This window comes from Apostichopus japonicus, chromosome 1 (assembly GCF_037975245.1).
Source record: "Apostichopus japonicus isolate 1M-3 chromosome 1, ASM3797524v1, whole genome shotgun sequence".
In the NCBI taxonomy this organism is placed as follows: domain Eukaryota; kingdom Metazoa; phylum Echinodermata; class Holothuroidea; order Aspidochirotida; family Stichopodidae; genus Apostichopus; species Apostichopus japonicus.
This window is the reverse complement of record NC_092561.1, coordinates 19,669,705-19,697,473: the sequence shown is the minus strand read 5'-3', so window position 1 is coordinate 19,697,473 and position 27,769 is coordinate 19,669,705. Positions and strand designations below refer to the sequence as shown.

The 27,769-nt window shown below is 38.0% G+C and overlaps 3 protein-coding genes across 7 annotated transcripts; 2 read left to right on the top strand and 1 right to left on the bottom strand.

Moving 5' to 3' along the window:
* Positions 1–265: 265 nt before the first annotated feature.
* On the top strand, positions 266–7,139 carry LOC139970488 (ankyrin repeat and SAM domain-containing protein 6-like). The gene is made up of 6 exons (XM_071976247.1): positions 266–490; positions 1,745–1,869; positions 2,778–2,912; positions 3,168–3,279; positions 3,818–3,952; positions 4,762–7,139. Exons 1-6 carry the CDS (start codon positions 452–454, stop codon positions 4,861–4,863), a joined length of 648 nt encoding a protein of 215 aa, XP_071832348.1. The 5' UTR covers positions 266–451; the 3' UTR covers positions 4,864–7,139.
* LOC139970470 (deformed epidermal autoregulatory factor 1 homolog) lies at positions 5,765–12,987 on the bottom strand. Of its 4 annotated transcripts, none has more exons than XR_011794156.1 (8): positions 12,425–12,986; positions 11,195–11,400; positions 10,575–10,674; positions 9,824–9,951; positions 9,269–9,400; positions 8,110–8,268; positions 6,968–7,733; positions 5,765–6,875 (listed from the first exon to the last, which is right to left on the bottom strand). XR_011794156.1 is itself a non-coding variant. In XM_071976230.1 (8 exons), exons 1-8 carry the CDS (start codon positions 12,798–12,800, stop codon positions 7,185–7,187), a joined length of 1,278 nt encoding a protein of 425 aa, XP_071832331.1. In that variant the 5' UTR covers positions 12,801–12,987; the 3' UTR covers positions 5,765–7,184. The 4 variants fall into 4 exon arrangements, 3 of the variants coding, with proteins under 3 accessions (XP_071832331.1, XP_071832336.1, XP_071832318.1); XM_071976230.1 differs by having other exon boundaries at positions 5,765–7,190; positions 7,563–7,733; positions 12,425–12,987; XM_071976235.1 differs by having other exon boundaries at positions 5,765–7,097; positions 7,563–7,733; positions 12,425–12,987.
* Positions 12,988–15,038: 2,051 nt separating this feature from the next.
* LOC139970461 (uncharacterized) lies at positions 15,039–25,924 on the top strand. Of its 2 annotated transcripts, none has more exons than XM_071976204.1 (8): positions 15,039–15,063; positions 15,781–15,873; positions 18,337–18,489; positions 19,364–19,468; positions 19,805–20,125; positions 20,734–20,856; positions 22,293–22,946; positions 23,951–25,924. In XM_071976204.1, the coding sequence occupies exons 2-8, from the start codon at positions 15,843–15,845 to the stop codon at positions 24,229–24,231; spliced, it is 1,668 nt and encodes a 555-aa protein (XP_071832305.1). In that variant the 5' UTR covers positions 15,039–15,063; positions 15,781–15,842; the 3' UTR covers positions 24,232–25,924. The 2 variants fall into 2 exon arrangements, with proteins under 2 accessions (XP_071832305.1, XP_071832295.1); XM_071976194.1 differs by lacking the exon at positions 15,039–15,063 and adding an exon at positions 15,070–15,277.
* Positions 25,925–27,769: the final 1,845 nt, after the last annotated feature.

The following is a 27,769-nucleotide window of genomic DNA, read 5'->3' as shown; positions in this document are numbered from 1 at the left end:
ATAGACGAGACTCAACTTACTACTACTACTAAGGTAGTTTTACTTCTGTTCCACCTACTGCATTAAATTGGTCTTGCAAAAGCTACAGCTTTAAAATAGTATATATTGTTCACATTATTATATTGAGATTACAATTTATAATACTTATAAGTAATACTTAATGTATATTTCAAGTATAAAGTTACAACGATAGATGCAAATAACATACAATATACTGTTACAAAAAAGATGTTATATACATGATTGAAAGGGTGGCACATATGTCACCTAACTCTACCTTGACAACAATATCAGCGGACGCTATCTAGGTTACTGGAACTTCGATGTACACTTGACCAGCATGTGCAACGAAAACAAACCTCGCTTTGCTTTCTTATTAGTTCCCTACCTTCTAGATCATTGTATCTAAGTCATCATCAGCCAATTAACCTTATAAAAAAACACATGAAATATGGATATCGCAACCGTTGCTTCCAGTGGAAACTTTGAGGTTAGTCAGGCCTAACACAAGTAGACCTAACACTGCTTTACACTTACACTAGCTAATTATAGAACACTGTGGGCTACTGTGACACTGTACTGTGCACAACATGTCTATTCTACCTTGCCTAACAAGTAACAGGTACAGTAGCCCACATTGGGAGTTACTGTGGGGCCAGTTATCTGCCAACAACTACCTTAGACTAACTTAGACATTACATTAGGCCTAGGCATAGGTTAAACATACTGCTTAACCAGTAAGGCCCGTGACTACCTTGCTTGAAGAAATAAAGTTGCAATTTAAGGACGTTAAAAACATTAACAATTTCGAGGAAGCAATAAACCTTGCGCAAGATCGTGATAAGTGGCGGAGGTTAATCACTGAGCATGTCGGATAGACGAGACTCAACTTACTACTACTACAATAGGTTATTATGGTTGAGGGTATAGCATATACTGTTAGTGACTACAGGTACACAACTTCACAAGGATAGCCTAAGGCTCAAGGCTATAGACCTAGAATTTAGAAGTAGCCAGGTAGACCTAAAGTGTAATCCTACATCAAATCAACTTTACTTTAATAAGCTAGCCTACATTCCTGGTAGTTTTTCTAAACTGAAGATATTGTATCTTCAGTTCTATTTTAAGAGAAAACAAATATATTTAAATATGAAAACTACTACTACTACAGTACTGTTCACATGACACACAAAAGTAAAATGAAAAAGATAAAACTCTCTGTAGTGTACGCACTTTACATATTGCAAATGCTTCGTACCATATTTTGAGAGTTGCAGTTCAAAACAGAGACACTGTTCCTACTGTTAATGTTAGAATGAGTACTAGTTGAAAGGGTGTGAAGACTCGCGCACAAAGAAACCTCTCATGCCGGTAACCTGACCTAGTTTCGAATGAGGTGTAACAGAAGTGTTAGACATCATCATCGATCCCAGAAAATACACACAGCTCGCTACCATCGGTAATTAGACACTAGTGTACAGTCAATACAAACAGCTACGGTCAATACCCACAACACAGTGTACATAGCAGCGATGGACATCTCAGGTCTAGATAAAAGATAACAAGGTATCAATTTTCATTACTGTCTGCATTTTGTTGCTACAAGAAGGAAACGTCATTTGCAAGCAACGGAAAGTTAACTTTTTCAGAGTGTGGCACGCCGTTTGGGGCAAGTCTTCAATGCCTTTAAACATGAAGTGTTTGGTATCAATTAATTTTTCCATATATTTTCTTTATTTCACAGCTATTGAGATCACTAATCGATGGTGGAGTGGATGTAAATGAATATTCAAAGGAAGGATTTTTACCCCTCTGCAATGCAGCATTTTGGGGCTACAGCTCTATTGTAGAACTATTGCTACAAAATGGGTAAACCAATGTTGTTGGATCAACAATACCACATTAAACTACAAAAATGAAAGACATATTTTGGCAAAATTATTTTATTGATATACAATACGTATACGAATATAACCTGAAGTTTATCTGAAGTTTGAGCTCCAATTGTTCATGAAACTAGAAAAAATTGTGTCCCCCTTCCTCAAACTTTATGTTACATAATTTGTCAGATCAATCAGCAGATGAACTTTCCATTTCTCCGGCCATTGTTTTCTCATATATTTATGCAATATTATTGGTTAAAAAAGAAAAATTACAGTATCTCAAGGCTACAGCACTTGTCTATGTTCTCTTTTCCATTTGTTAGTTTAGTTTAGTTTAGTTTAGTAGAAAAAAGGATCAGGAGGGACACTTAAGTCCCCATCAAGGACCCTATAGAGAGAGGGAAAAAAAAAACTGAAGACACAAACACTCAGACCCGATTACAATGCTTAAAGTGCTTGTCCAAAGCATTCCTAAACCCATTGTCACTACTTGCAAGTACAACTTTCTCAGGCAAACCATTTCACTCATTCACAACCCTATTAGAAAAAAAGTTATGCCGAATATTAATCCTACTATGCGACTTTTGGAGTTTAAGACAATGACCTCTAGTACGACTACTGTTAGCAAACAAGAAAAAGTTGGTAAAGGATTTATTGTCAAAACCATACACAATCTTGAAAACCTGGATCAATTCCCCACGTAACCTTCTAAGCTCCAGTGTGGTGTTTTTATGCTCTTATAAATTAACCTATTCTTCTGCACATGTAGACATTGAATTTATTACAAGTTTAAGATGAGAACTTGGGATTCCTTTACATAACAGACTTATCTGAGATTGTGTCATTAATATTAATATTTTAATAACTATCTACTTCTCTTCGTTTGGTCCTCAGAGCAGATATCAACTTAACTAACTCAGGGACTGGTTGGACAGCATGCCATTGTGCAGCTTTTCAGGCTCACGGAAAGGTTTTGATGAAATTAATGAAATACAAACCAAACTTGACAATCAAGGATTCTCAAGGAAGGTAGAGAGATCTTTATTAAATAAATTTTCAAAATATCGATTGCAAAGTTTATTCTAGCTTTGATACATTTATGTAACATTGAGAATGGGCTTGGATACTGTAGAAAATTCAGAGGAACATGAAAAGTAGAGATTTTTAAGTTTAAGTTCTCAAGATATTGATGGCAAGGGAAATGTAAAATAGAGAAAGTTCATTCGAATATTATACAAAAGCTAACGATGTGTTCAATTCTCTTTTCTTTTCTCTTTTCTCAAGGACAGCATCCGATTTTGCTTCAGCTCTGGACACAATTTGGCCATTTTTCGCTGCTGAGGGTTGTTCAAGAACTCCCAAGACAGAATTAATAAGACTTGGCATTGTCAGAAAGGTACTGTCAGTCATCAGTGCAGATATAATATGTACTTTATATTATATATAATACATAATATATACTGTACAACTGTATATTATACCGACAGATACATTATGGAAGCATTTCCCAGCCTCTAATCTGTCAAGGTACTATGTACTGTACACAAAAACCATCTGCAGTAAAGTCACAAAATACCCCAACTAGGGTGTTTTCTTTCTCCCTGAAATATTCGAAACTTCAACGTTATTCTTCATTTATAGCTGAAACTGTCACATTTCATATTCAGCGTCAGTGGATGGTATAATCTGCACACAATTGTCAATCAATAACAATGTACAGTTTGCCAGTGGATCAGCTCTTCTAACCATACAAGAGGTGGGAAAGCACAACATGCAACATTTGTCCAATTTAAAGTTGCTTATTTGAAATAGGTATGTCCCTGAATATTATAAACCCTAAGTCCTTACCTCTAATGTATTATTTTAAGTTATTTATTTGGAAAAGGTATGTTCCTGATAAAACCCATATTAAAAGTCTTTACCTCTTCATTTAGGTCACAGAACATGATCCTGCTGTACCTATTACCAACTCAGATGTCGCTCACTTCTCACGACCTGGATCTGCTTACGTTATGAAGGGACAATCTTTGCATTCAAAGCCTTTCAGAGAGAGCAGGAATACCAACATGGTAAGCACTTTTGTCAAGTGACACTTTGTAATGACACGTCAAGGTCAAGTGTTTTGCATTTGATGTGACATTTATGTTTAACAGTATCCAACACTTGAAGGGATCAAGTTACAGCCAGTAGTCAGTGTGTGATGTTAAACAGCACTAGATGCATGAAAGATCCTATCTTAGTGGGCAGTCGGTGTGTGACAGATGCTACCTAGTACTTGGAATGATGAAATAGCCAACACTTGGGATCAAGTTATAGCCAGTATTCAGTGTGTGATGTTAACCAGCACTAGATGTGGGAAAGATATGTTAGCCAGCACTCGGTGAGTGACAGATGCTATCTAGTACTTGGTGTGATGAAATAGCCAACACTTGAAGAGATCAAGTTATAGCTAGCATTCAGTGTGTGATGTTAACCAGCACTACATGTGGGAAAGAGACACTCTGTGTGTGAAAGATACTAATCCTGCACTTGGTTTAGATAAAATAACCAACACGTAAAGGGATCAAGTTATAGCCAGTATTCAGTGTGTGATGTTAACCAGCACTAGATGTGGGAAAGAGATGTTAACCAGCACTCGGTGAGTGACAGATGCTATCCAGTACTTGGTGTGATGAAATAGCCAACACTTGAAGGGATCAAGTTATAGCCAGCACTCAATGTGTGATGTTAACCGGCACTAGATGTGGAAAAGACATATGTACATTCACATCTAAAGAAGGAAAAAGTCTAGGTTGTTTGATACAGACACAAAGCAACTTCTTCCAATTTAAGTTATTTTGTTGTATTTTTCAGTCTTCGTTTCTCTTGGTTTGTTCAGCTTTCAGCAGCTCAGATGGGTGACGTACTATGTCTGGAAGAAGATCCAGGTTTCAGCGCACTCGCTAACGATGCTCCAAAGTTTTCTATCTGGAAGAACTGACGACTTGGTCAATAGTATATTGAGGGATGTGTGATGAATGGACAAGAGACAAGAGTCCTTGCTTGCGTGTAGAGAGTTTTGTAAACAAACTCCAAAGGAAGAGGGAGACGACAGATGCATTTTCAGGGAAGGACAACATGTAAAACACTTTTATAAGCAGAATCCTGAGTCAGCCGATAGCAGAGTTTGCGTATGTTACTCATTACATGCCTCCAAACTTGAAAATATCCCCTTCTTAAAAAAACCCAACCAGACTCATATAAGGACAAGAATCAGCAAATATTTCTGCTGAGGAATGCTGGACAACAGAACAGTAGCTTTGGGAAATTGTAGTTTTGGGAAATCCAGAAGAATAAGGAAACACTTCTAAGGTCTTGTTTCTTACAAAATTAAAGAACAAAATCTAATTTTTGGGATAGGACTGATGACATTTTCAAGATTGAATTGCTTGTCCAGATTACACTGGTATGATAATGAGCCAAGGATACCATCAGCGTACATGTTTATGTATTTATTCTTGATTTATATCAGTGAAGAACCCACTTACAGAACTGATCAGTACTTGCTGGAGACACTCGAGATATATAAATAGAGTTATAGAAGAGTCTGAGCTGTCTTGGGTAGATCTTTGCCAAAGTGCCAAACACTGAACTCAATGATTCTAAATACATTTGCTAGTAAAACATTTAAGGAGGAAGGGGTAGAGTTGTAACGAGTCACTAACAGTAATTGGGCAGACTTGTGTCAGTGACTCGAGTCATAGTACAATCTGGATGGGGCAATATGTCACACAAAGCTTGTTAAGTCTTTAACTTGCAGACCGAGTGAATCAAGTCTTCAAAGAGGTGGTGCTTAGACTTTGTGAAACCGAGAAGTAATGATTACAATGAGAAAGAACAAATTCATTTGTACAGGTGTGTGTTTATTGATTAAAAACTGCAATTTAATAAAGATATTTACTCTGTGACATAAAATTAAGCCTTTCATTGTTTACCAAGATATTAGAAGACATGAATCAAAAACTTGACATTTCCTGGCCATCATGGTTAAATGACTAAAACAATCTGCGATCTAAGGATTGCAGGTTCGAGTCCTAGCCAGATCATTTTGTTGTGGCCAAGGCAATTTAATCTACATTGCCTCTCTTCACCCAGGGTTTATATAAGGGGTTACCTGTGAGGTAACTTGTGATAAGTTACCTGTAATAAGTTACCTGTAATAAGTTACCTGCGAGGTAACTTGTAACATATTTGCATGTCTGCACCCCATGGAAAGTCTCGCAGGGGACACTTGGGTGTATGGGTGTGACAAGTTACCAGTGACCAGAGTTAATTGTTGCATAAGACATATGAGAAGGCCTTTATACCTTGATACAAGACTGTATATATTGAAACTTTCAACATTAATTGCTTTACCATCTTTACAACATGCAAAAAGATAATTTAAAACAAAATGCTGTGTTGACTGTTACTTTGTGCTGACTGTTACTTTGTTAAAATTGTTGAAAGTTAAAAAGTGTTGGCTGTTATTTTGTTATTACAAAATAAATAAAAACTTGACTAGTCAAGCCCATTGACGTCAGTGTGGTGGGATTTGATTCTCAAAGAAATAGCATTGACAATTTAACAATTCATACCTAATAACTGCCAATCATTCCTAAAATGTGATAAAATGGAAAAGAACTTGACAGGACTTCTCTGATGGTGGATTGCCATCTCATTTCCATTAATTGATGAGATTTCTATGATGTTACTATAAATCACAGCAGAAGTGAGGAGTAAATTCAGGCAAGGTGAGGTTTAATTTGTGACAAGCAGTACAAAACAAACTGTTGTGTTAGTCACAATTGTCACCGAATCCAATCTGCACAGTGTGAGGAATTGATGGACATCACCAAAACTGTCTGCACGATACTAGGCTTTGATAGGCAATGCTATATAGGAACCACGGTTAAATCTTGCTAACATAGGTATTAGTCCCAATCATCATGGAAACTGTGTACAATACAAGGCCTTGATAGGGCAATGCTATATAGGAACCACGGTTAAACCTTGCTAACATCGGCATTAGTCCCAATCATCAAGGAAACTGTACAATACAAGGCCTTGATAGGCAATGCTTTATAGGAACCACAGTTAAACCTTGCTAACATCGGCATTAGTCCCAATCATCATGGAAACTGTGAACAATACAAGGCCTTGATAGGCAATGCTATATAGGAACCACGGTTAAACCTTGCTAATATCGGCATTAGTCCCAATCATCATGGAAACTGTGTACAATACAAGGCCTTGATAGGCAATGCTATATAGGAACCACGGTTAAACCTTGCTAACATAGGCATTAGTCCCAATCATCATGGAAACTGTGTACAATACAAGGCCTTGATAGGCAATGCTTTATAGGAACCACGGTTAAACATTGCTAACATCGGCATTAGTCCCAATCATCATGGAATCTGTACAATAAAAGGCCATCATAGGCAATGCTATATAGGAACCACGGTTAACCCTTGCTAACATCAGCATTAGTCCCAATCATCATGGAAACAGTGTACAATACAAGGCCTTGATAGGGCAATGCTTTAAAGGAACCACGGTTAAACCTTGCTAACATCGGCATTAGTCCCAATCATCATGAAAGCTGTGTACAATACAAGGCCTTGATAGGGCAATGCTATATAGGAACCACGGTTAAACCTTGCCAACATCGGTGGTCACAATTGTCACAGAAACCGTCTGCTCATCTTCTGAGCAACAGTTATTCTGGTGGTCCGGCCAGTCTTTTCGCTGACAGAAGGGACTGCAGTAACTCACTTGGTGACAGTCTGTACACTCCATGGACGCTTCACGGCTACAATTCTGACATGACTGAATCAACGAAAAAACAGAAAGGAATAGGATTAGATATGACAACAATTTCAATACTGCTCCAAACTTTCCAGCTGTAAAGGCATTTCATTGAGTTTGAATGCTCAAGAAAAAACAATGGGCAATAAAGGCTAAGCAAAATATCAAAGTTGGTACCATCAACAAAATGCTTTCTGTTTGCTTCAAGCATTTTCAGTTCTGCTTGTCGGAAGTTGCTAGTCAGGAAACATAATACATATAACTAATTGACTACACATTGAGCGGAGATGGGTGAAACAAAAGGCTTCACCTTACAAAATCAAATTAACCCTAAAAAAAAAAAAATTAATCATAAAATATGTTGACTGTAATATTTTCAAACATATCTCATAATTACCTTAATGATGCCAGTGTCTGGGTTGTGTTGTACTCCATCTAGTTTATCTGCTGTGGCTTGGGCTATGGCGTCCGCCACTGCATTATCCTTGTCAGTCTTGGCCTCTATCAGGGCCCTCGACAACTGGATCTGTGCTTCCATCCGGGCACGAGCAATAGCCTGTCATAACATCAAAGTGAAAGATTGGAGTTTCAGTCACGTTATCTCAGGCCTAGTTAGATATCGCTGCATATCCACCCTCTAAGTTTGCCCTATAACAGCGAAGCCCACCCAATGGCCCTTATAGCAGGAAATCATTTGTTTTATGAAGCTTACATCGTAGTAACAGACATTAGAGCAAACCAGGACAGCATTGTTGTCTAAAGGATGACTTTAGCCACCAGGTAACGGTTGATACCGTATAAGTAAGTATACACCATCAAAGAAAACTAAATTGCAATCAGTCCATATCAGACTTCCATATCACTTTTACTTTTTAAGAAATTACTCTTCAAAAATATGAGACTCATTGATTGACTGTGGCTGGAATACATAGATCAACAAACACTACTATGCTATTTCCTCAGAACTTTGCACCACAAAACTTAAACAGAACTACAGTATGAAATGTTTCCCGAAAGGTAGTAAGGGCGGTAATGAAGAACTAAGCATACATAGACTTGGGATTTGTGACTCGATAAATTCACTTTGGCTTTGAGTACGACATTTCTGTATGCAGCTGTGTTGGACAAACCTAACCGTAATAGTAATTACCGGCTTTGATATCCTTTTATAATCATTGCCTACTTTGCAAACCGCAGTCCCCCTCACAATTTTGCAAAGTCGGTAAGAGTGACTACATAGTTTTCCTTTTTGGGAAACCAAAAAGGAAAACGTGTCTTGAATGCTATCCAAGGGTATCACTTTTTTCTTAATGCAAGTTTAACGAACGAGATTTGGACTGAGTTATTAGAAATTATAAAACATTGACAATTAGACATCATTAAACCTTGAAGGAGCATTACAGACATTCAGTCTAATCTTCAATCTGAATATCTCAAAATCTAGCACTGAAGCAACAGACACAGTTACTAGAACTAGAAATTTGCCTTTGGTTTTGGACCTACAAGATATTAAGACTACTCTTTAGCTAACTGTGAACATGCGATAACGTACGTACCTCTTTCTTCTCGACTTCGGCTTGAAGTTTGGCTTGTGCCTGAGCGGCAGCCTTGGAGGTTAGAAACTGTGCCTTGGCCTGCTGTATCATTGACTTTAACTGGGTGGCCTGATGGATAACACTGTTGATCATCTGTAGCAGAAGACAACATTCTCTGTTTAATCGTTCTAAACCTTGCTAGTTCCCCATAGTCTGCCAAAGTTTTTAAATCAATTTTTGAGGAAACCTTTTGTGGTTTAATAGCAGCAGTCAGAAAATTGTCAGCGTTGTGAGATTAGACAGTGCCCTAGATGTGTAACCTGTACTGTGTGTGATGTTGCAATGATAATATCATGTTAGTAGGACACCATGCTCATTAACCTGTCTGTATTTTGTGAGTGTTTTTGTCCCTTCTGTTACTGTTACTTGTCATTTGGACTTTGAAGAAGTTCCTGCTAGGATCGAAACGTCAAGCCAACTTACTTTTACACACAAAAATTTTGAACGCTAAACTGTTCCCATCTGAAAAATTAACCAAGAGGGTAATTATGGAATGTGACTGATCAGACCACTTACTTCTTCTAAGGGCCACCAGTGTTGCTGGTCCAGGTCCAACGAGGCCTTGGATAGTACATCTCCTAGCTGTTCCTCTAACCCCAATGAAGGGCCATCTGAAACTGAGGCATCATTAACAGGTGATGGACCTATTGAAACAAACAAAGATTTGAACAATATTTATTAATTATGGTAAAACAAAGGATGAAATTATTTTATAGCATCAGGTGCAACACCATACAGAAAGTTAAGTACATAATAACATTAAGCTACCTTATTAATCCTAAGGTCTACTTTAAAGGTAGTCAGTATAGGCCCCAAAATTATAGCACACCATAATTGCTAGAAGTTTTCAAAAAGTACCTTCCTGGAGGTCTTCACTCTCCAAATTGTTCTCAGACATTTTTAAGGAACACACAAGATGACTGAATGTCCCAGTGAGGCAAATTTCCTCAAAGGTTGTAATAGAAACAGTTTAAGAATTTTGACCAAAATGACCATATTTGAATATCTAGCATATTTGGGGCCAATACAGCATACCTTTAATAATGATAGTTTAGAGTTGTCAGATCCAAAGAAGATTTTTACTAACACATCAACCTGCATTTTGTAATTCATTGCTGTACAGTGACTTTGTCCCTGGTGCTATTTTTGAAGAAATATGGTTAATATAAAATGCTTTCAGGTGTGACTTTTATCCGTCAAAGTATTTTACAGTCCATTGTGACTAATGCAACCCAAAATGCATCTGAATGTTTAACTTGGTACTAACTGTCTTTCATTTCTTTGGCCGACTTCTTCACAGCAGGTCCGATATTGCTCGGTGATCGCCGCTTCCGTTTGTAAGGAACAAACAACCTAACTGGACCGGACTGCAGTGAGGAAAGAGTGACAATTGCATATATCGTTTTTTATTTAAAAAAAATAACAAATGTAGAAACCCCCTCATCCCCCACACCAGCTGATTTCTGTGACATTGAAAACTACCACAGTTTGCAATATAACTATTTATTCATTTTGCATTTATTATTTTGCAACTTTGTTCCCTGCAAACTATTGAACCAAGCAACACAGCAGCATCTTACTGCGAATTTCCTTAATTGTTAGGTGAGTCTTCAGCACCACGAAATGTCTTCTTCAGTGACACCTTAGGGGAAGGGGGAGAGGGGGATGGGTTATACCATTACTACTGTAGCATAAAGTACCTATTTGATATAGCAGACATTGCATAACCACCCTTCTAGGAGCTCCATGGTTTCACCATGGCACTGATTAAAAGTACAGCAGTTCTGCTTCTGTCATTCACCAAAACTGAGTTCTGCAGCAAATAGTGCTGACATTCACTGATGGGAAACATTGTCTTATCTTTAGCAAGTGTCACTGTTTACTTACCATTGAATCATCATCACAACAGGAAGAACAGGTACATGATGCGGCGTGAGGCGTCAGCATACATTCCTCAAACAAGGCATTTAAAGTCCGCCCTCCATACCGTATACTTCTTTTCCAGTCCTTGCTGTTACCTCTTCCGCAAAGTGCTTCAAACTCTGAGGGCGTGTACCAATGATCTTGATACTTGATACATCTTCCTTTTCCACCTGAGGGGCAAAATCAAACAGATCATTCAATGTCTTGGTTCATGTTGTTTGATCCTTGACATGTTTGTTACGTGAAATTCTGCTAAAAGGCTGTAACTTTTTCAAACATATAAATGCTTATTACTCATATTCAACAAAATATTTAATATGGGAAAAAGAAAGTAACATTCAGCAAAATTGATAGGCATATAACTTAAGTGTTTGAAATAATTACTGAGAACTAAGAAGCAAAAATTGCAAATGTATCAGGTTTCAAGGATAAATCAACAAGCAGATAATGATAGCCAAAATAAAGCTTTGAAGAGCATTTGCCAAGATAAAATCAAAGCTTATCTACTGAGATCCAATATCTTGGCATAGTTTAAATAAGATTTAGCCAGTCAAAATAGGTTACAATCAGCTCTAACATATCTCAAGTTAGGGGCAAGATATTGAAATCATGTTTTCCAAAACAGTGTGGAATATTTCTCTTCAAAAGATGTTCCACATATGCATTGTTTGACAACAGGAAATCCTTTAAAGGCTACTTGTTAAGGATAGCTTAAAACCTCAATTATACACTAAATTAGATATATGGCCTACTGGGTGTTGCACATTAATGTTCAGCTTAGCCTTACTGTATATCTCTGTTCTCACCTCTAATTTAAATGTGTTAATTTCAATCTAAAATGTTAGAAGCAGTACTGAAGGGAACATATTACAGTTAGGCTAATCTTAATGCTAGGTTCAACTATAATTACGATGTGCTATGTGAACTTTTTTGTGTAACACTAACAGTATCACTTGGCCTGCTGGACTAGGCAATGTTAACTTAGGCCTACAGTACAAGTTCTATAGCCTATACAGTACTTGCAGTGTTAGCCTAACAGTTAGTAACAGTAACATACTGTGATTTACTGTAATTTCTGTGTCAATTTGGTAACATCTTTACATTGACATCAAATAAACAATAAATTTTCTAATGGGGGGAAAAAGGACGGACTGAATTTTCAGAATATTGACCAGAACGCAATCTTTCTCGTACCAGATCCTAATTTTGATTTGTACAGTTCAGCCGGTATGTTTCTGCATCGAATTGGAAGAACTTCCAAATTCGACGTTTCGTCCCATGTGTATTGCTTTTTGCCAGCCGCTGATGAGGAGGTTGGTACAGTAGGTGATTTCAAACCCTCCACAAGTCCTTGTTGTACAACTGCGATAATTTTTGGAGATTTCAGAGCATCTTGAACCTGGACATTTAATGCGTCAGATGTTAGAATCGAAGAAGGAGTAGCCGTAAAAACTTGAGCGACAGATGTTATGGTCGTATTTGTTGACAAAGTGACCTCGTCCCCCGTCGGTAAGTCTTCGGTCATATCGGCTATGCCTACAGTCACGACAGAATCGTCTTGATTTTCCATCTTGAATGAAACTTAGAGCAACTAGACCTTTCCGAATGGTTACAAGAGATATTAAATATCTCCAAGGTTAATAATACGAATGACGATGTTATTGTTTGACTAATATATTCGCTAAAATTGACGATGGTTTGTAACTTTCGGTAAGTTCCGACAATCGTTCGCCATTTCGCTGACGTCACAGCAACGCGGTGGCTTACATATGTTACGTGTACTTTTGCTTTTCAGTTCACTCTTTAGCCTGGTAAATATCCTATCACAGCGCAGTGCAGAGCAGTGCATGACTAGCAATATCCATGCATGATCTGATGGTAATCACTATCCTGCAGATAAAGTCTTTCGAACAACACAAATGTGAGGTTTGGTTTAAGTTTAGGCGAAAATATCCCTGTGTATATCTGATTCGAACTCAAAAGAAAACCATAGATATATAGCTATAGGCTTGATCACAGTGCGGGTCAATGCGTAAAGGAAGAATCCAATATTTGATATACAGGTAGCAGGCCGGGGTGTGGCCCTGCAATGGGCCGTCGAAGCCGACCCCAATGTAGGGAAGTAAAATGGTGAATTATGAAGTTTCTATGTAGACTAAAAATTAGATTTGAAAGTAGTATTAAACGCAAGGTTGTACTTACAACTATAATGTCGATTTTGTGTATGTAACGTTGAAAACCGAACCACCGGCCCGCACGCCACACCATGCATGATCCGCTCGTGTGAGTCGCAATAAAAACTCCAAGAAAATTTGTAAAGACCCCCCCCCCCCCCTCAAAAAAAAGAGTTGTAGAAAGAATTAAACAATTACAGCAATGGCATAAATAAAGGCTGAGTGATTTGAAGATAACTACAATGGTCTAAAACTATTCTAAAACCAAAGCTACATATTGTTTTTTTTTTTTTCATAAAGGTGAGCTGACTCTAAAATATCTATAATTTACGAGAAAACCCCCCAAAGATAATTATAGTTGAAAGACCCGCCCCCCCCCCAAATAAAAAGTTAGAGAAAAAATTAAAAAATTATATTATATAGAAAAATCATTCATCTGTCTCTGGCTCTTCCACAAAAGTTCAGCCTTCAAACATAATCAGTCGTGGGAACTTTGAATCCCCCCCCCCCAGCCCTCAAATCCGGTGCAAGCCACTGTCTAGGCCTAAATGCGTGAGTGGACCACTTGTATCCGCTGTACTGAAAGAGTGACATGTTCATATAAGTATATATATATATATATATGTTATGCTAGTACATGGTAATCATACACTTATAGGTCTTCGCATTGTACACTAATCGTAAGAACTGACTGCAGTATTTTGGCCCCCCAAAAATAATGGTAGGCTTGAAATGCAAGTATTGGCCAAAAGTTTCAAAATTTAAAACTATAATTGTATGCACTTGTACGTTTCCATTTCTCACATAATTGTATGGTATCCATAATTTTCTGACAAACGTTATGTTTTCACGTTGATTGATTTATACACACAGTTTCCATACCACGGACCGAAATCTTATGTCCTTTTTGCTAATTGTGTTATCAATTTTGCGTCAACACTTTGTTTCTTTAAAGGTAAACTTTCAATAAACGAGCGTTAACCATGGTTTGGATCCCCAGCACGCGTTTGAGATGCTTTGCATTTGTCGCCTGCATTTGAGTATCGTATAGGAAATTAACGTGAAAATCGTGAAAATGAAAATCTAAAAAATCAATTCCAAGAAATGTGTAATATTTATCACTTCGGAGTTACTCCATGTAGGATTATTTGGCAATTAGGTCAAAAGTTGAGTTCGTAACAGTACGACAGAACTACAGCAAAACGTTCAACCCATAGACATTTAAAGGTCTGCTGTATAGATCACAACTATAGCACACTATCCTGGAAAAGTTTCTTGAGATTACGTAATCGACCTGCCTTGGTCGTAAATTACCTCTTTTCACCAATTAGTCTGCAACGCCTGCCACATATTTTTTCTTGTATGAGGGTCTTTGTTTGAACGCTGAATGATTAACTACACTGTATAAATGAACATATATCCACTCAGTGTTTACACAAAGAGTATAATATTGTTAAGAAGCTATGCATGCTAATTGTTGAGCCATCAATATGCTTCTAAATTGAAACAACTTACTAGGTGAATTAATACGGCAACCGAACCAGATTTCTGTGTCAGCCTTACTTATGATTGTGACTGTACGGCGTTCAATACGTTTCAGGGAGATTGATTGAGCTGATTCTTTGCATTGTTTTGACCGCCACAAGTAATGGGAATCTGGTAACGATAAACATGAAATTTGCAAGATTTTGCTTTTGTTATTGGTCACCTGCGAGGACCAGAATTGCTGCGTCTAAAACTTCACTCTCGCAATACCTATATATATAGATATATTTTTTTTAAATATAAAGTACACCGTTTGCTACTGTTTCCGGATATTTTCTGTTATCTTGTTCTTGTTATCTTGCAATTGCTGAGACAACAATGATTTGGGGTTTGTCACTTAATGGTCTTCACCTATACTTTTCATACAAAGTCGAGTTTACAACAACTATCAATCAGTACTATGCCTACTACTAGTGCTACCTAGCTCTATGCCTACTCCTAGGCTAGGCCTAGGCTAATTCGGTTTATTTGAATTACGCGGCCAGGCCTACAACACTGCTACTACTACTAGTAGTAGCAGCAGTATACCTCGGGCCTAGCTCTTTGGTCCACCAAACCGTAAAAAAAAGCCTCTGTTGGGTTTAGCAATATAGGAAAATGTGAATTATATCAATGTAAATTGATTGCCCTGGGGGCTCTGAATATTCAGTACTGGGACTGTAAATACTGTAGTTAAGGCTAACACTACTAGGCCTACAAGCGATGAATGAATGAGTGTCATCTACAGTTAATTTGAAGAACGAACAGCTATGTGGAATTTGATATTTAAGTTTTTATTACTCATTAACATTAGTAACATTACTCTTTTTACTTTTGTACTTGCTTCCTCAGGTTTAACCCTTGAACCTGGTAAAGTTTACACAGAGATTGTCCAGGATGAGGTACAGTTATCTATGGCTAGTCTGGAGTGTAGAAGAGATACGAGTAAGTCAACATTAGTGTAGGGTGTGTACAGAGGTGCAGGGAGGGGCGGGGGAGAGGGAGGGAGGGGAGGGGAGAGGGAGGGAGGGGAGAAAAGAGTGGCACTGAGTGGTACATCAAATAGTGCAGTATGGTTGTTGGGTTTAGGGGTGACATTTTCAGAGAGGTGCGATATGTTAAGAATGAGAAATTTTCCTCCCTGTCTTCATTATTACAGACCTGTCAACTCTCCCGGTTTTACCGGGAGAGTCCCGGTTTTTACCCGAATCTCCTGGCCTCCCGGTTTCATATTCTATTCTCCCGGTTTTTTAATGTTTCATCACTTGCGAAATTTCTGAAAATAGCCAACAGTTAGTCCTATGCCTATCGCGTAATAAGTGTAATAGAAAAATTGATTGACTGTTTATAAACACGTTACAACTGACACAGTGCTTGCGGGACTCTCAACCAATATCAGGCTGCTTTGTCAGTTCTCAGACTTCGCCCAATGTCGTTATTGTACGTTGGCCGTGGTCGAGTCCTGAATACAGTACAGTAGTACGGCGTGCACTGTGCATATGCCATGGTGCACAAGTTTAATAAACACAAGTTGTTACTTGTTTGTATATGCGGCGTACCAAATGTGTGCAGTTCGCATGCAGGCTACTTGTATACGACAAAAAACAGTTAAGTTCTATGCTGGCACACACTTTACCTGCGTCCTCTTCGATGCTACTGTAGGTGAATATCACGTCTTAAACTACGATTTAAGAAATGGCTGTTTCAAACATCTCACTAATTCTTTCGGCGACTTAAATTCATTGAACACAATAGCATAACCTGCGTATAAAATCATACAGGGATTATACAAGGTGTCTACGCGGCAATTTGTTTGTCAACGATTTTATACGCGATTGTACCTGTTTATACGTCTTTATACGATCCTGTGCGCGTACACATGTCTAGTTACTGTATATATGAGCGGTACTGTAGACTATTTATTTAGGAGTATTTATATAATTTCAGTTGAAAATTACCAACCTCCCTCATTCCCCTTATTCTCCCTTTTTAATGGCCCTGAAAAATTTTTATTCTCCCTATTTTGGGGTCAAACAGGTTGACAGGTCTGTTATTACAGTATACATGTACAGTAAGCAAACTAAAACTTTACTCTACAAGTAAGTTGATAATCCTTTTTGTAACAACAGTCTTATCTAGAAACAGTAGGCAGTACCTTAAAATTTAATATAATTTGTGAATGCTTCGGGGAATACTTTATCCACGTACTGCATCCAATTAGCAAAATATTATGCAATGTCAGAAAAGTGCCATCCGTTTACAAATGTTCATGTAAAATGCAGTTAGTGTGTTAACAGCTCTCCAATTTTTTTAATACAAATTTTTAAGGCTTAATTATTCCCTGTTTGGCTTTCCTGGGCAACCTATGGAGGCATAGCATCCTTCTCCAAAAGCAGTTTGTAATATATAATTGAAAAAGTAAGCACAAAAGTAACCCTATTTTGGCTTGAAAGTTTCTCATTTTGATTTACTGTATGTACTGTAAATCTTGGGCAGAAACCACATATGGGAAAAAGCTAAGCTGCATAGCATACTTTACTCTCCTCTTGTGGCCACTCTCCTTTAGCGGCCATTAGGAATCGTACAGTAAACTGCGTTTTGATTGAAGGCTGGGCTTTGCTGGTTTTAAAGGAAGAGGGTGCTTGAAATGAGAAATGAAGTGAAATATGGCAAAAACTCTAATATTGTAGTAGATTGTTTTCCTTTATCATGCAAATGAAACTCAAAATAAGTTAAGGATTGGCATGTGTAGCTGGTCATTATGATGTGTTTCTTGGCTGTGCTTTTTATTCTCTTTGGTTCATACAAAAGCAGAGAGCCATTATGTACTGTATGTTTTTTTCTACAGTTTGTAGGTTTTGAGTAACATAGACCTTCTGTTGCCTCCGTTTTATTTTATGGCCAGACCATTTCACTGGTCTCCCTACAGTACTTTACTGTGTAATCAACCCCATATTTCATGTACGTAGGGGAGTATTATAAGACAAGGTAAGATATTATTTGTTGAGAGCGTGGTGGCCAATTGACTAAGACGTCGGACTTGTGATCAAAGGATTGCTGGTTCGATTCCTGCCTAGTTCATTATATTGTGTCCTTGGGCAAGATGCTTTATCTCCCTAGCCTTTCTCCACCCAGGGGTTAAATGGGTACCTGTGAGGTAATTTGTCATAGGGCGCAGTATATAACTGCTGCCGACTGGAGGGATTGTCTCTGGGACAGGTTATCATTGACCAGGGGTAATGTAACGTCTGTAAAGCGCTTTGAGACCTATCGCTGGTATATTAAAGGGCTATATAAAAAGCAGATACTGTATTATTATGATTATTTAGGTCTATCAAGTTCATGTATATGAATCGCAGGAAACCTCACAACTTGATGTCTTGACTAAGTCTTTTGTCTCTCTGTCAGGTGACAATGAAGGCAACTTTTCCCATATCGTCATGACAACAAACAATGCCGAGTATTTACTGTGTACCCTGGTTAACGGGGCGACCTATCAGCAGAATTTGGACCTCAAGATAATGCCACAGGAGAAGGTGGCTTTCTCGGTCCAAGGAGCAAGTAAGTTTAATATGCAGCCGAGATTTGTTCCGTTCCAAGGACTGTCCTTGGTGCTTGCTGGTCTCTTATGGTATTGTTCATGTACTGTAGCCATCTGTGACATTAGTTAATCAGGTCCAGCTCTTCTTACATTTAACTTCCTCAGTAAATAATGTTTTTTTTTGATGACATAAATTTGGACAATTTTACCAAACCTACAGAGTATTTCTCACAATGAGATTAACTACTGTAGAAAGTAAAGTTAACGTTGCTCACAGGAAAAAGTGCCTTTTTTCCGAAGTTCTTTTCCGTATTTTGTTTTCATACAGTATCGCCTACATATTCCCTAGGCAGTTAGAGGGGTCAGTTTGCGTGCCTTCACTGTTTGCCTAATTGCGAGATACTGTACATAAAGCAGTGTGCACGCACAGTTCTCCCAGTAGCCAGGATACGGTACTATTTCTGTGGTAATGACAGATGGCCATATGTATCTACTGTATGTCATTGTGAACAGTGTATGCAGTAGTATTAATACTCCCTATACTATGTCATTGTTAACAGTGTATGCAGTAGTATGAATACTCCCTATACTATGTCATTGTTAACAGTGTATGCAGTAGTATGAATGCTCCCTATACTACAGTATGTCATTGTTAACAGTGTATGCAGTAGTATGAATACTCCCTATACTACAGTATGTCATTGTTAACAGTGTATGCAGTAGTATGAATACTCCCTATACTACAGTATGTCATTGTTAACAGTGTTGCAGTAGTATTAATACTCCCTAAACTACTGTATTTCAACCCTGATTGGAGACTAGTATAAACGCACATTAAATTCCAATTCTGATCTTTAATGTAACCTAAAACCGTTGTTATTTTGTTATCTTCAGGCACGGTTTATTTAATGGGTTACTCTACTGTCTACCCGGGAATCGATCAGGAACTCGATACCGGAGAAGATCAATCGATACCAGGATGGCAGGAGTATTCCATAGGTATGTTTCTTTCTCAATATTTTGCCCATGGTTGAAATGTTTCATTGACTTTTAAAGTGCTTGTTGTGTAACAGATTATCTGCTGATGTTAAGAATATGATGTTGTTTCAGTGTGTTGTGCTATTTTACTGATAGTGAATCAGTATATTTCTGTTGTAGCAAGGTCACTTTCGCCCACAGCATCATGTTTCCCAGATTTGTGAATTTGCTCTGTGATAATTGCTAATTATTGGTGTAATTAGGGCAAGAACAATCCTTTCTGCCACAGTGACTGTTTATCAAGTTGTAAAAGCTTGCAGATGCAGTTTAAGTAGATGTTTTGTTAATTTTTTACAGATGAGAATCAAGAAGACAACATTGTCTCTGTTGATAATACATATTCTCCACTGCCGAATGCCACTCCAGAACAGTATGCTGAGCTGACATCATCTAACACATCTTCCCGAGATGGTAAACTCTCTTCTTCTAAGTTATCTCTGCAAGAGTCTCAGCGTACTTCACCTAAGCCATCCTCTGAAGGTGGTCTTGTATCATCAGAGGATTTGCTGGTAGAAGATTGGACTGTTGAACCTCAAGAAGATGATGAGCCGGACTATATCGTTGAATCTGTAAAAGCAGAGCAAGTAGAGGATGTGGAAGCTGTCTTTCCTGTTGCTGGTTAGTTTATTTTAAGTGTGCAATATTTTGCATCAGTAACATATTTCCTGTGTCAATCATGTTTCAACAGTGTTGCGAACCTGTTAGAGACTGCAAAATATTTCAAACAAAGTGTTCAAACAGTGTTTATTCAATGCTTTATTAGAACACAAAGTATGTTAAAAAAGTTAGACCAAATACAGGGTGTATCTGAAATGACCTGAAGGCAATATGCACTTACTTATCCCAGTTCCTGGCAAACTAAGAGAGTTGCTTTCTTTACAAAAGTTCTTACAATCAATCAGTAGTCATAAGCCAAATTGGCCTGTTGACCTCCTCGAAGATTATGCACATTATGAGGTTCACAGCACTTATTAATATTATTCCGACATCTGCCATCTTCAATCATCTGGTTAGCAGAACGATGGGACCATTTGGTTAAGTTGTCAATCCAACGCATATGCGGATGGCCTGGTTTGCGTTTGCAGCCGTGCAGTAGTTCTTACAGATTATTTGAAAAACTTAAACAAGCTCCAGCTTTAACATATCAAATGATAATAGACTTCGAGTTCAAGTAACAAATGTAAAGTTCGTTTTCAATTAATCATTCCTATGTACTTGTGTTATAGACATAGATGTGAAGGAAGAACCATCATCGCCTGTCGCTTCGCTAAGCAACCCATCAAGCAGTGAGACTGTTATGGGAACACCTGGGTCGCTATCAAATCTGGAATTACAGTCATACCAACCAGGTATAACAACTTTACAAATTTACTTATTACTTGAGAAAAATAAACTGCTTACGTCTATCTCTTTGGTGTTACACATTTAATAATCTTGTTTGAAGAACCAAGTCATAAATTACTGTTTAAGTGCAAAGAGGACACAGCATTCCTGTTAGTGATTTAGTGACATTATTGGTTATTGACCAATCACGCAAATTTATGCAATGATCAGTAATCACGAGTGGATCCTGTATGCAGATGTCGAATGACTTAAATGTTAAGACTAAGTTTCAAATTAGTAACCAGCCACGGTAAAGTTAAAAGTATTGTCATGACTGGTGGGTTTACCTTACCTACTTAGCAAGGGTGGTTTCTCTGCGGGGCAAAGGTGATTGCATTGAGCGGTAAGGTTGGGACAGTCATAATGAGTTGGGCATTGTTAAATGCTCATATTGTGTAGTCTGGGTAATGTGTAGTTGTAGAAGGGCACGGCTTGTGATTTACCATTGACCTTCGAGCTCGCCCACATTTTCAAGTGAACCTGTATTAGGAGGTTAATTCTGTTTTGTACACAAGAAAGTGTGGAATAGCTCAGTTTACAAAATAGTACTATACTTTCAGCGAAATCTGTTTGTGCTTTCTCTTTCTAGCAAACCAACAGGAAAAGCGCAGAACCAAGTGTTTGAGTTACTATTTTAGCAACAAAATTAAATACATGTTTTGGTCTTATGTTTAGTAGGTGTTCTTTGAAAGCACCCAAGTCTCAAAATGTTTTACGACTACTAACATTGGCAGCCATCTATAATATGTGAGACTAAGTTTATCCTTGGAATGATGTGACTTTAATTCGGTTATTCTTTATTTTGTAAAACTGCATACATTGTAATATTTTCCTAACATCCCATGAAAAAACTAAGTATTAAAATGCGATAAATCTCTGTTCAATACCTTTGGTTGTTTTGAAACAAGGAAAGTTGTTCCTCTGTACACCAGACATTGCTAATTGTGATCATATATACTTAAAGGGTGTGAAGACTTGCGCAAAAAGAACGTCTAATGCCGGTAATCTGACCTAGTTTCGAATGAAGTGTAACAGAAGTGTTAGACACCACCATCGATCCCAGAAAATACACACTCAGCTTGCTACCGTCTGTAATTAGACACTAGTGTACAGTCAGTACATACAGCTGCAGTCAATACCTTCAGCACAGTGTACAAACGATACAGCGATGGACATCTCAGGTCAAAGTATGATAAAAAGGTATCACATTTCATTACTGTCTCTGCATTTTGTAGCGACAAGAGATAAACTTCACTTGCAAGCAAACTTTTACAGAGGGCGGCACGCGGTGTGGGGCGAGTCGTGACACCCTTTAATGTGGTCATCATTCACATATAAATGTGGGACTGTTCTCTACATAACTGATATATCCATCCATCCACACTTTATTATTATCTTAAAGGTGAAGAGTCTTCTCACACTGTCTCATCTTCGTGGCTGGTACAAATCCCCGAAGACACAAACAGTTCTAGCCGTCTGTCCGTCGACGAACAGGAATTCACCTCTGACGTTGATAACAACGTATCTGGAGATGGAATCCTCAAAATTATTGAGCAGCCCGCTCACCAGAGGATGACTGAAGTGGAGGAAGTCCAGAATAATCTGCAACCAATAGCAAGCACCGGTCATTATTCACTGAACAGTCCGGACTTCTCCGGTAATCAAGGAACAAAAAGCATCGTCTCTTGGTCACCGTCTCTGTCAACCAGCACAACCGACGCTTATCATTACCAAATCTTACCAAACGCAAAGCAACAAAGTTTACATTTAAGTAGAGGGAGGCACTCCGCCGTGCAGAAAAACAGTCGGAAAGGACGACCTTCTCAAACTTTGGGAAGGTACCAATTGGCCCCGGCGAGAGGTCAACGTGTCAAATCTAGAGGATTGTCAAGCAGAGGATTATCTCACAAGTATCATCAGTTAAATGCAAGAGGAGGATTATCTCAGGGTACGGAAGCAAATCAACCGTTGCCAGTTGGATTAACAGGAAGCTTTCAAACGGCAGGGTCCCCCTCACTATCAAGCATGGGATCTTCTTCTACGGTGCCTTACCATGGTCAGTATATGACAGTCTTCAAGTGTATATTTTATCTGTCTGAATATGATTTGTTCCCTCCTCCCCTCCCCCCCTCCCAATCACTCCTCTTCTCATAGCTCTCTTCCATCCTTTTTTTCTCCACACCTTTCTGTCTTTGTCCTTCTCCAGTTTATTCCCTACCCCTTTCCCTTAATCCTCTCTTTGTCCCTCCACTGTTTATCTCCTACCTCTCCTCTTCCCCTGTTGGTTTCTTTCTTTCTTCTCTCCATCCCTTGTCTACTAATGCCCTTACATCTATATCTTTGTGTTCACCATGCTCATTAACCTGTCTGTATTCTGTGCGTGTTTTTGTCCCTGTTACTGTTACTTGTCCTTTAGCCTTTGAAGATGATCCTGCTAGGATCGAAACATCAGGCCAACTTACTTTTACTCATTATGATTTTATACATCCCATTTTTCACTGTGCATATATGGTTGCCATATCTATCTTGTTCAAAGCCTTCTGACGAGGCAGCACATAGCTGTGCTTACACTTCAGCCTCACCGCAACCAGGCATTAGATAACCTGAAAATGAATATTCAACGACCGGTCGACTTTCATTTTTCTTGCATTTACTTTTCAGTCTGTAATCATGAGTTACTCTGTAGATTTCAAAAATGTTTGAAACTTTGCGGATTCTTGGCGTTTGAGTTTATTGATAATAACCGTAGTTTGTAAAAGCTGAGTTGAGATGACGATTCTTCTCCAAGGTGTCAGAAAGCTCCATCCTGCTTTAATCTCGTAGCAGTTGGCACAAGTTTAAAAGAAAATTCTGCATTTCCAAACTTTGTTACATGTTCCTATTACATTGCAGGTAGAAGTACAGTATATTGTGGTTTAAGTTTGCAGATTAAAGCTAGGTAGATGTTTTATAAGTAGCGTGTAGAATTTGATTATAGATTTACCAAATGAGATAACTTTCCTAGATGTGTGAATGTATTTAAATATGTATTTATTTTATTACTTTTTGTGTTTTCTGTAGCGGATGGTACAAATCTTTACTCCAACCAGTCACCAAGAGCAGCTAGTCATTCTAGAGTTGGAACGACGCAGTCCAAACATCACGTGTGCGAGATTTGCCAGAAGAGTTTTGTAACCATGTCACTGTTAAAGCGTCACCAGGTTATTCATACTGGACTGAAGCCACACAAGTGCCCAATGTGTCCATCAAGTTTCGCCAGGAATGACAATCTTTTGAGACACTTAAAGAATAACCACAAGGAAGCTTACATGTACTTTCGTGGAGGATTGAAAAACTCATAGTCAATGTTTTATGAGTATTCTATTATAAGTTAAAAAGCTTTATAGTGCAATGACGAAATTTTGATATATTGATTTTTTACTTTCTGACTGACATTTTCTTGCCATTGGGAGATAAGTGCCACTGAAGAACTCAAACCTAGAGTGAAAATGACTGCCTTGAATGAAAAACTAGAAATATATTTGTAACTTCAGTTTTTAGGTTTAAAGTTTCGTTGTTGGTTTTATGAGTAGTGTTTTAAAATTTTGATCCAAATTTAAAAAAAAAGGAAAAATGATGACTTTCCTAGATGTGAATAGCTCTTTTTTTCTTGCTACGACTGTATTAATAATTACAATAAGTATGATCCTTGTTGGTATTGATTATTTTTGTTCATGTTTATTCAGTAGGGGGTGTAACTGGCTTCTTGTACACCTGTGCACAGTGTGGTGTCATACACTACTTAATGAACATCAGAAAATAGTACAAAATAACCAATATTGTGTGTTCCCACTTGGTAGAGACAGTTTTAGGTATAAGAAATTTGTGTGTGGACATTACTGATGAAAGTTGTGAGGGTTCGTGCAGCAAGTCTTTGAACATATATTGCTATTTTTGTAGCAATTTATACAGTTAACACAGTATTTTGTACTACAAGATGAACCATTGCATGGGAGAATATTGGCATGATACCACTGGACCAACAAATTCACTTTTGAAACATGCAGCTAGAATTATTATTCATATATAAACTGTGCTTGCATTTCCTGCTTCAAAGCACTTTTACTGACTATTACAAGGATGAGCCTGGGGTAAAAAAAAAATCACGGAACTTTTCAAATATTGCGGTATAGGCTCCAGTTTGCATATGCTACAGTGTGTTAGGATAATAGGCTTTGTCCGCGAGGTACAGTAGAAAAGAAATCACGGATATTCCGCGAATTCGTGGAAAAAGCTCATACCTGCTAATATATGAGCATTTATCTATGAATATTCATTTTTTCGATCAGATAAATGTTATGAACTGTTTATACTAACAGTCAGAGTGCTTTGAAACATGACACTGGTAAATTGTCCCAACTGGCTGTTTTGACAGTCTCACATCAGAATAGTCAATATTCCCATGGTAATCAATTCTAATTAGCTTATATAGTAAACATATATCAGGGATGAGCTTTAGTGGACAAGCTGTCCCCAGGAGTGTCTTTTTGTGTCAAATGATATAACTCAGCTAGACACCTTCATAATTGATGTCACCCAGTGTAGGTTAAGATTAAGTTTTCATCATTTCATAGCCAAGACACTATAATTCGTTCTATATTAGTATTAAAAATCATACAATTTTTATTTTTAAAGAAAAAATTCGGCTTCATTCTTTGAAATGGAGTTGCCTAATCAAGAACAATATTGTTATGAGGATTCAATGTTATGGACAAAATATTAAACAACTCATGGAGCTATTTTACAGTTATCTAAATCAGCGATATGCGAACTTTCTTTAGGCCTCACGACCCATCTTTCACGAGGACTTGAGTCACGACCCATCAAATACCCATCCCTCACGATCGTGTCCCATATTTCTGCGGAGTTGAAATATTGACATCAGAGAACGACAATAGCAGTTAGAACAAATCCCCAACACCACATAGGATTAAATATTAAGACTAATCATGAATATCGATAATAAGAAAAGAAGATCGAGAGAAAATACGTTCATTAACGTTTTGTTTTGTTGTTTTTTTGCGTTTCGTTAATAACCATACTTCTCTGAACTATATGACAAACAAAGAAAATTACCCATATACCAAATTATTAGATATGTTCATTTCGGAAAGAGGAGTATTAAGAAACTCCCTTGGGCTTTTACTGTATCCTACCTGTACCAATATTTGTACCATATCCATAGGCGCACGGGACCATTTCAGTTTGGGGGGCAGAAACTTTTGTGCCCGAAAGTTCCCGTGACACTATCTAAGCGGAGCGCCACCATCGGTTGGCGCGTAGCGTACAAGAAATTTGTTGGCAAGAAATGCCACTCAGATTGCGGGAAATGGCACTTCTGGGGCCTTGCAAGTTGCATCTAAAAATTCTTTATTTTATAATCTCACGTTTCAGAATTTCACTCTTCCCCAGAAATTTGGTAAATTAGAAGAAGAAAAAATGGTAACATCACTTTGAAGGGGAAAAATAGGACAGTTTATTTTTCCTGTTAATAATTTTGGGCGATATTGCAAAAAACGTGGTAGCCCTGATGAGCTGCGGTTACGGTGGTGTTACACGGAAATATTCGGGCATCATGATGCTTAAATAAAGAAAATCATTAGGCCTTTATTAATATTAATGTCACAAAACAAATAACACAAAACGCTCTCCACGGAATTGTCGAGCAAAAATTTCAACAAAAATTCGGGCAAGTTACTGCATATTTATATATATTTATTCATTTTTTCTCCTCTTAGGCTGCCCGAATTTTTCAGGACTTTTGCCAGAACTTCTTGTCCTCTGGAAATTTGGGGGGCAATCTGCCCCCTGCCCCCCTCCGCCTCGTACGCCTATGACCATATCTGTATCCCACCTGTTTCCTATCTGTACCCTACCAATATCATATATGTACCCTACCTGTCTAAACTAGTCTAAACTTACGTTGTTGCAATCGGCGCTGTTCAACAATTGCACAACCACGTAATGTAAATTCAACAAACATCACCAGCGCAGGAGAATGCATGCTACGTGGGCTAGACTACCCACATTACTAATTAACGAAGTGCGTGTAGTAAGCATATGTGGCGCAAGTTGAATTTCGTGCGAAAAGCTATTTTTGACATCACGTGGTTGAGCAATTGTTGAACAGCGCGGATGGCAACAACTTAAGTTTCGACAACGACTCCAAGTTTAGGCAACGGAAGTTGAGACATCAACGTGAGTTTGAGCAACAGCATGGTAAAACAACAGCAACAACTTTAGTTAAGACAACACAAAACTTGGTTTCGATAGCGAAATAAGTTTTCCCCTTTCGCGTTCCATAGATATACAGCTGTAGGTACACAGGTCTATGCGTTGTTTTTCAACAGGTTTTAGTGGGTTATTATACAAATAATGAATGGTTATGAGTGCAATAGTGCAAATATTTCATGAGATGAAAGGTGGAATGTTACATTCAACCAGGCGCAGCCGAGTTGAATGGAACAAATTACATCTTTCGACGAATGAAATATTTGCACTATATTGCACGAAAGGAAACCATTCAAAATTTGTTTTATACAACACCTTCAAATTTGGATATAATTTGATGTAAAATGCACTCATGCAACAGATTGTTTTGAACAGACAGGTTTCTCTGCTCTCTTACCATTGAAAAAAGTGCTATCAGAAAAGTATAACGCATGGTTCTATCATCATAGCGTGCAATAGAGCGGACGACGAGCAATCGACGAGCAATTGACCAATCAAATGGCCGGAATATAATTAGGTGTTGTATAATCTTTAATGAACACAATGGACTTGACCTTCAGATATTTTGACTTGTATTCCTAAGTCTGATACCCATGCCATGCTATAAAC

Excerpts from the sequence above, each read along its gene's own strand:
- LOC139970461 (XM_071976194.1), top strand. Across the intron at positions 15,874-18,336 it reads GGAGTGTAGAAGAGATACGA|GTGACAATGAAGGCAACTTT; the intron begins GTAAGTCAACAT and ends TCTCTCTGTCAG. Across the intron at positions 19,469-19,804 it reads ATGGCAGGAGTATTCCATAG|ATGAGAATCAAGAAGACAAC; the intron begins GTATGTTTCTTT and ends AATTTTTTACAG.
- LOC139970470 (XM_071976230.1), bottom strand. The coding sequence starts at position 12,800 with ATGGAAAATCAAGACGATTCTGTCGTGACTGTAGGCATAGCCGATATG. Across the intron at positions 11,401-12,424 it reads CAAATCAAAATTAGGATCTG|GTGGAAAAGGAAGATGTATC; the intron begins GTACGAGAAAGA and ends TTTGCCCCTCAG. Across the intron at positions 8,269-9,268 it reads CCGAAGTCGAGAAGAAAGAG|GCTATTGCTCGTGCCCGGAT; the intron begins GTACGTACGTTA and ends ATGTTATGACAG.
- LOC139970488 (XM_071976247.1), top strand. The coding sequence starts at position 452 with ATGGATATCGCAACCGTTGCTTCCAGTGGAAACTTTGAG. Across the intron at positions 491-1,744 it reads CTTCCAGTGGAAACTTTGAG|CTATTGAGATCACTAATCGA; the intron begins GTTAGTCAGGCC and ends TTTATTTCACAG. Across the intron at positions 3,953-4,761 it reads AGAGCAGGAATACCAACATG|CTTTCAGCAGCTCAGATGGG; the intron begins GTAAGCACTTTT and ends TGGTTTGTTCAG.